Raw genomic sequence first — 8,421 nt, forward strand, 5'->3', positions numbered from 1 at the left:
ATGTGAAAGGTTCTCCTCAGGAAAACCCCTTGGCTGGATTGATGACATCTAAAAAGAAATACTCAGGCTTTTGAAACAGTCAAACACTGAACAAGTGAAATGTGACATGGTCTGAGTTCTCAGGCTGCTCAGACAACAGCCTCTCCTGCAGTGATCTACCCATCACGGCATTATTTAGGTTAGAAATGACCTCTCAGGTCAACTAACTGTTAACTCAGAGCTGTCAAGTCCACCGCTGAACCCGTATCTGTGACATGTCATCCAGCACCCTGCTGGGCCCTGAACTTGTGGTGCTGGGGAACGGGTGTAGGGACTTCCATGGTACAGCATGTTCTTGGTTGCACTTGATGACCTCAGAGGTCTTCTTGTACCAAGATGATTCTGGGATTCTAGGACATTCAGGTTCCATCACGATAGTAGGATTCTCATATTTGATGTTGTTTCTCCAATTCTAGATTTCTAGGATTCTAGAGCTGTATGAATGTAGAAATTCCAGCACATAGGATTCTTCCTTTGTAGGATTCTTTATTTTTCCTTTTCTTAGGTTTGTAGGATGGTTGGACTCTGTTTCTTAGATTCCTAGATTTCTCTGGCAGCCTGGAAAGCAAATGGGATCCTGGGCTCCATCAGGAGAGGGGTGGTCAGCAGGGATAGGGAGGTGATTGTCCCTCTCTACTCTGCTCTTGTGAGGCCCCATCTGTTGTACCGTGTCCAGGTGTGGAGCCCTCAGTACAAGAAAGACATGGAGATTTTGGAAAGGGTCCAGACGAGGGCCACGAAGATGATCAGGGGGCTGGAGCACCTCCCCTATGAGGACAGGCTGAGGGAGTTGGGTTTGTTCAGCCTGGAGAAGAGAAGGTTGCGGGGTGACCTCATTGCAGCCTTTCAGTACCTGAAGGGAACTTACTCCCAGGAGGGGAGTAAACTCTTCAAAAGGGCTGATAATAGCAGGACTAGGGGGAATGGTTTTAAGTTGAAAGGGGGAAGATTTAGGTTGGATGTTAGGGGAAAGTTCTTTACTAGAAGAGTGGTTAGGTCCTGGAACAAGCTGCCCAGGGAGGTTGTGGATGCCCCGTCCTTGGAGGTGTTCAAGACCAGGTTGGACGGGGCCCTGGGCAACCTGATCTAGTAAATGTGTATGTTTGGTGGCCCTGCTAGGCAGGGGGGTTGGAACTACATGATCCTTGAGGTCCCTTCCAACCCGGTCATTCTGTGATTCTGTGTAATGGGTCGCTGCGCCCCCTGGTGGCCGCCATTGGTTCTGCGGGCTGCAGCCCCAATGTTCCGGGCTCTGCACCACTGTGTCAGAGCACCGCCGCTGCGAGGAGAGCAGTGGCAGCTGTGAGCTGCTCCCTGAGGAGATCCTTTGCTTCTGCATGGAATGTGAACCTTCCAACCAACTTCCCATTACGTGTTGCTGCCATATGACAGATGACAGCAGAGGGGCAGTCTGACAGAATGCCTTCTGACATGGATGTGCACATGAAGCAAATGTGTGCCATTGAATTCCTCCAAGAAGAAAAAGGTTGCACTCGTTAACATTCAGCAATGTTTGCTGAATGCCTCTGGAGACCAAACTGTGTCTGTGAGCAGAGTGCATCAGTGGGAGGTGTTTTTCAGCAGTGGTAACGGTGGACCACCTTCTCTGGTGCAGATACTTACGAGCAGGGCATGTAGGATCACTTTCCTTAGCTTCAGACTCCCATCTCTGTTCTCCAGGCTTCTCCTGACCACCTCATGTCAGTCATCTCATTATTGGCAGCTTTCTACCTACATCCCTATGCTCTGGAATTTCTCCTGTAGGACCTATCAGAGCTTTGTGCACAGTTCCTCTTCCACAGAACATCCTGGAGGCTGTGACCACCTCTGTGTACAAAATGGAAGAAGCCCTGAAGGAAGCTTGGAAACTTCTGACATGATAACAAACATTCAAGAACTTTTTCAGTGAAGGGTCTAACAGGGAATGAGGAAGAAGGGATTTGACAACCAACGTACAAACCAGCTGCTGCTGCTGGACACTCAGAGGCACCGTCAGATGTGAGCCTGAAAACACAGACCCCAGCCAGAAGCGCAGGGATGGCCCATCATTTGTTGATCTGTTGGAGGATGAAGTCATTGCACAGTCTGATGAACAGCTGTGTGCTTCCTGCTGGACTGTGGGTTTCTGAGAACATCTGACCCCAACAGCCCCAGAAATGTCTCACCTGAAGGAGGACAGTCAGAGTGACTGCATGACCTTTATTATGTTATGGTTCACAGAGAGCATGTTTCGCTATATACAGCATGTCTGGGCTACACTACAAAGGTACAAGATGAACAGGAATTGATTTCAGAAATGACTTTGTAATGAAAAGCATTACAATACAATTTTTAAAAGAATAAGAATAAATTACACATATAAAATGGCACAAAATAAACAATAAAAGAGAGCTTGATTCATTAAAAAGCTGCATTACAAGTCATGAATTTTAAAAGATGGGCAGTTCAATGCTATTGAAACACAATTAGTTATCACTTTCCTCACTGCATCCTTGACCTCCTGGCTCCTCATACTGTAGATGAGGGGGTTCACTACTGGAGGCATCACTGAGTAAAGAAATGCCACCATCAAATCCATGGATGGGGAGGAGAATGAGGGGGGCTTCAGGTAGGCAAAAAAGGCAGTGCTGAGAAATAGGGAGACCACAGCCAGGTGAGGGAGGCACGTGGAGAAGGCTTTGTGCCGTCCCTGCTCAGAGGGCATCCTCAGGACAGCAAGGAAGATCTGCACATAGGACACCACTATGAAAACAAAGCACCCAAAGCATAAACTGATAATAAAAATGAGAAACACAACTTCCCTGATGTAGGAGCCTGAGCAGGAGAGCTTGAGGATCTGGGGGATTTCACAGAAAAACTGGTTCACAACATTGCCTTGGCAGAGAGGCAGTGAAAACGTACTGGCAGTGTGCAGCAGGGAATTGAGAACCCCAGCGCCCCAGGCAGCTGCTGCCATGGTGGCACAAGCTCTGCTGTCCATCAAGGTTCCGTAGTGCAGGGGCTTGCAGATGGCAACGTAGCGGTCATAGGACATGATGGTGAGAAGGGAATACTCTGCTGAGATGAAGAAGACAAAGAAAAAGAGCTGTGCAGCACATCCTGCATTGGAGATGGCCCTGGTGTCCCAGAGGGCGTTGGCCATGGCTTTGGGGAGAGTGGTGGAGATGCAGCCCAGGTCAAGGAGGGCCAGGTTGAGGAGGAAGAAGTACATGGGGGTGTGCAGGCGGCGGTCGCAGGCTACGGCTGTGCTGATGAGGCCGTTGCCCAGGAGGGCAGCCAGGTAGATGCCCAGGAAGAGCCAGAAGTGCAGGAGCTGCAGCTGCCGCGTGTCTGCCAACGGCAGCAGGAGGAACTCGCTGATGGAGCTGCTGTTGGGCATCTGCTGTTGTTGGGCTTGGAGTCCTGCTCAGAGTGCAGAAAATAATGACAAGTCCAGACCACTCTCAGACACACTCCTCCTGCTATACTATAATAATTTTCCTTTCCCTTTGGAAAATGATCATTAAACTCCAGAATTTGAAGTTATTTTCATGAATATGAACCATCCCTTAAAGAGTAGAATATTAGGGAGCTCTTACTTTCTTCTCATATCCTAATCATATCCCATCCTCCTGGATATTTTCCTCTTTGCTGCAGCTGCTCCTTGAGACCCCAACCCCAGCATCTGTGCATGTCAAATCGTCTCAGAGAAATCAGCCTGTTTACAGGACAAGTGAACTATTAATGTCTGCAGAAATCAACTATCACTGAAACTGACTGCATCCTTTTAGGAATGAGAGGCTGAAAGCACAACTTGTGTGACTATCCACAAAATAACCAGTGCATGGGGAGTTCCCGAAACTGCGGAGTCTCAGAGCCGTGTTCAAAGTTGACAGCCCCTTTTAGATTTCTGCCCCCTAATCCTCTTCCCTTCACTCAGAGCAGGAAATGGAAAATCTCTGCCTTGGTTCTCCTCCTGCAAAGCACCCCTACAAACACCCTGTTGTGCAGTGGAGCTGTGATCCCCCTGCCCCAGGCAGCAGCTGTGGCAGCACAAGCCCTGCCGGGGGGCTCCTTCCCCCCACACGTCTCCCCGCAGGGTCCTGGGCAGCTCCCCGGGCAGGCTGAGTGCTGAGCCTGGCAGGCGGCAGAGTCCCATACCCGGCACACAGCCCCTGGGGCACAGCAGGGACCCTGCTCTGCAGGACAGCCCTGGGCACCCGCCTGCAGCCCCGGCTGCACAGCCTGCAGCCGTGCTGGGACACGCAGCACTCAGGGCTGTGCTCTGACGCTGCAGCACGGAAACCCTCAGCTGGAGCAGAAGGCTTTTTCCACAGTAAAGAAACATGCAGAGCCTGCAGCCAGATCTGCTACGGGATGTCCCGGCTTTGGTTAACCCTCTATGAAAAGCAGCTGCATAGGCTGCAGTGAGACTTACCTTGTCATGGTCTGTGTGCAATGCTCCTGCAGTGAGCTCACAGCCTGTTCACACGGTTCACATCCTGTAAGCTCTCTCCCCTTTCTCTCCTCTCCTTCTGTCACCTGCAGGCTGTGCTGTGCACAAGAGCTGCTCCTAGGCACAGCTGTCTCTCTGCAGCACTGCTCACTTTTATGAGCTCCCCGTGTCCCAAGGAACCCGGCCCAGCTCAGCAGCAGAGAATGTCATGTTTATCTTTCCCACTTGTCTCCCCTGAGATGTCCCTGTATCTTCTTGGCCATCAGCTCCTGAAAGACAACAGCATCATGACTGTGCTTTGAAATCTGATGAATTAACCACCAGATGTCCAGTGGTCAGTGACTAATTCCAGACTTAGAGGAGACCTACCAGAGATCATTTGATGAAACAAAAAGGGCACACAGACAAGGACAGAGAGGGGTGGACTTCCCCTGTGCAGGGCAGTGATCCAGCTGAAGCATTGCAGGCGTCTCATCCCTAAAGATAAACGCTTGGGCTGAAATGAGATTCTGCTCCCCATGGACACATAGGAGCTGAGATTCTTCTGGTTCTGATCTGATGTGCACAAGGGGTTGCCTGCATGTGAGCTCCTGCTCTGAGTCCTTGGTCCTTCAGCAGGGAGGCAGTTGCTCACACACAGACACTGGGTGATGCCCAAGGTGCCTGGGCTGCTCCTGATGTGTGCCAGTGCTTGTAAACTGTGTGCGATATCCTTGAGATAGACACCTCCTTCCTGAGCATCAGCTGCGGGCCAGAAAGGGGATAGAGGTATTCTTGGCCATTCTAAATGACAACAGACCCCAAGTGAGTTTACCACCCATCTCCACAAAGCATGCAGCGTTACACAGCTGACTAAATGGATGAGCTCACAAAAGAAGACTCATATCTTTCTCTGCTATCCATCTGCTTCATATTCTGGAGCTCAAGGCAATACAAAGCTAACACACATCTTTATTCTTTGACAGACAAAACCTCAGTTTTCTATGGGCTCTCAGCTGAATGGCATCAGAAGCAGCCTAGTGTTATGTTAGTTCTTTTCCACCACACTCACATACAGCTGCAAATGCAGCACAGGGCCTTCAGGAAAGCCATGCCCGAGGACTGTCCTTGCTGGTATGTCAACTCCAAGACCCATAATGGGTCTAATGTCTGTGTGCCACCTTCTGCACACTGATACCATAGATGAGCTCTCCGGTCAGGCTATGTCCAATGATGCTTTCCAATTAGGATGTTTACTTCTGTGGTTTTGCACTAATGCAAACACCTACACACAATAAGCTAGAAATCTTGGTAGAGCTGCAGGCCTGAGATCTTGTTTGGACCACAGGAACACGGTCAAATGGCATCCACAACTGCTCTGTAGCACAAGGGGAATACAGAGTCTTTAGGATGGATGGGCGAGGATACAAGGAAGGGCAACTGACCTCTGTGAGAGTGCACTGAGCTCTGCCTGGGGATGGACGAGCAGCCAGGTCAGAGACAATGGAAATGGCAAACAGAGGAGACCAACAGTGCCTGTTTCTGTCTTCCTGATCAGAGAGAGCAAGTGGAAGGTGCCCTCTGCAGACAGACGGAAGCCTGATGTTGTCAGGCCCTTGCCCCATTTGGTGGCCTTTGTCACTCCATTATCTGTGGCAGGGACAGCACAGCAGGGCATGTGCCATCCAGCAGATCCCTGGAGAGCACAGATGGCAGCTTCTTGACCGAGCCATGGAGGAACCAAAGAGGAGAGGTGCTCTCCTGGATCTCATACTCTCCGGCATGGAAGGTCTGCTGGAAATAGTGAAGGTCAAAGGGGCATCAGGCCATGCGCAAGATGCAAATGGATCTCTTCTTTCTTTCTTATTTATTTATTTATTTATTTATTTTGAGGCCGTATGCTTAAAAGATATTCATTAATGTCAATAAAACGGAAACAAATAATTGTAGACAAAGATCACAGTCAATTAAAATGTGTTAACCATACTCAACATGAGAAATTCTCATGAGTCCTGATCCATTTTAAGGTGTGAATATGTGTCTTTGATGAGATTTTGTTTCTTTCTGGTTTTTGTTTGTTTGTTTGTTTGTTTGTTTTGTTTTGTTTTTGTTTTTCTTGAAACTATGATGTTTTCCAGAACCGTGTTTGCAGAACACAGATGCCTTCATGATCAGGGACACAGACAGTGGTGCCAGTGCCAATCAATGCCCTGTGACTAAAGCTTGGCATCTACCACTGCTCTTCCCTGCTGCCTATTTGATGTCCCTCATCCTCCAGGTGTCTCCAGCTTTCCTAAATAAATGGCCATGGTTATGGGCATGTTTTCAGCAGGCCATCTGTACACATGCTCCTGCCACTGCCCTCCAGATTTCCCCATCCCTTGCTTTTTCTTCAGTCAGATACCTCCCAGTTATATGGCTGATTTCTGACTTTCAGGGGGATTACTCAAATTTGCTCCATCTCTCCAAAGTGTTGTGGACTGTGTTGTCAACTCCTTCACTGGGATTCAATCTATCCCTTCCTATCTATTCCTTTTCTTTTCCTTTTTTTTTTTTTCTTTTTCTTTTTCTTCTTCTCCTTTTTCTTTTTCTCCTCCTTTTTCTCTTTCTCTTTCTTTGTTTTAAAGCACAAAGTCTGAAAGATGTTCATTAATGTCAATAAAAGTGAAAAAAAGAGTTGAAGACAAAGATAGAAATCAATGAGAATGTGATCATCCTTCTCAACATGTGAAATAGTCAGGAGTCCTGTTCAATTATCAATTGATACCTCCCAAATACTTGCCTGATCTATCCCAGGGAGAATACTGGAATTTGCTCAATTCCTCAAAAGTCTGATGGACTCTGTTGACAACTCCTTCACTGTGATTCAATCTATCCCATCCTATTTGTGTCTATCTCATTTCTTGTACAAATATTCCCTGTGGAAGACAAACCTCAATAGAAGCAGGTTGGATATGGCATGCAGATGATCACTGTGTTTTACTGTTCATTCAATTGCATCACATTTCCCTCCATTTGCTGGCCAAAATAAAAGAGAAAACTTTCCTTTTCCATGTGCAGCTGGTTCTCTGTGGAAAGCCAGTGGACGTTGGTGCAAAGAAGGTTTAACACTGAGGCAGGTGACGGCAGAGGAGAAGAGTGATGTGAGGAAAAGTGATGCAAGTCCCATGGGGTCACTGTGAGTTGCAGTGGAGTGGGGAGGTAGACAAGGGCCTTTGTTCACACATAGGAACAGAATAGAACTCACTGGGGACATCCTGGATTGATATTAGTCGCACAGTGCTTCTTTAATGTCTTGATTAAACCCAACTATAAATAGACAATAAATGTCTGCTGGATTCTTCCTGTTTAAGTTCTCTCCACTTACCTCTCCATTTTGCTGAAAAGTTCTGAAAACCTGAAGAGGATGACAGGAGGGCACAAGACACAGGAGGGCTCTTTAAGTTGCAATCAGCCCCAGGGGGCATTTGCTGCTTAGTCCATCAACCTCCAGTGCAGAGAGAAGACTGCACAAAGTGCTCAACAAGACAAAGTCAGAAGTAACAGTGAAGTTTCTTGGAGTATTAATGGGCCCACTGAGGGCCATTAACAAGCAAGCTTCCCAAGGGACTTGTTAGAGAAGATAATTGGAAGCCATGACTACAGGCAGGCAAAGGCACTGGCATGGTGGCTCTGATGCTAAGAAACCCCTCCTTTGCCTTACGATGCCAAGTCCTGATCCCCAGACCCTTGGCAGGGAGATTCTGTCCCTCATGTTGGCTCAGGGACCTTCCTGGGGAAGTGGGATGGAGGTCTGTATGATGTTAAATGGAAGATGGGGACAGAAGATCCCAGGCTCTGCATGGGGTGCAAGGATGCTGTGAAGTTCATGTCCCATGTGTGCCCTGTGTTTCATTGCAGGATGTGGGATGTGAGAAGGGCTCAGTCTGAACAAGCAGTCAATCCCACTGAAACTCTGAACTTCTGAT

General features: G+C 48.2%; 1 protein-coding gene across 1 annotated transcript; it reads right to left on the bottom strand.

Annotated features, from left to right (window-relative positions):
• Positions 1 to 2,221: 2,221 nt before the first annotated feature.
• Positions 2,222 to 3,430, bottom strand: LOC107310819 (olfactory receptor 14J1-like). The gene has a single exon (XM_085532020.1). The coding sequence runs from the start codon at positions 3,416 to 3,418 to the stop codon at positions 2,453 to 2,455; it is 966 nt and encodes a 321-aa protein (XP_085388146.1). The 5' UTR covers positions 3,419 to 3,430; the 3' UTR covers positions 2,222 to 2,452.
• Positions 3,431 to 8,421: the final 4,991 nt, after the last annotated feature.

Source organism: Coturnix japonica, unplaced genomic scaffold (genome assembly GCF_054131305.1).
Source record: "Coturnix japonica strain WE unplaced genomic scaffold, WE-NBRP24 Scf046, whole genome shotgun sequence".
Taxonomy (NCBI): domain Eukaryota; kingdom Metazoa; phylum Chordata; class Aves; order Galliformes; family Phasianidae; genus Coturnix; species Coturnix japonica.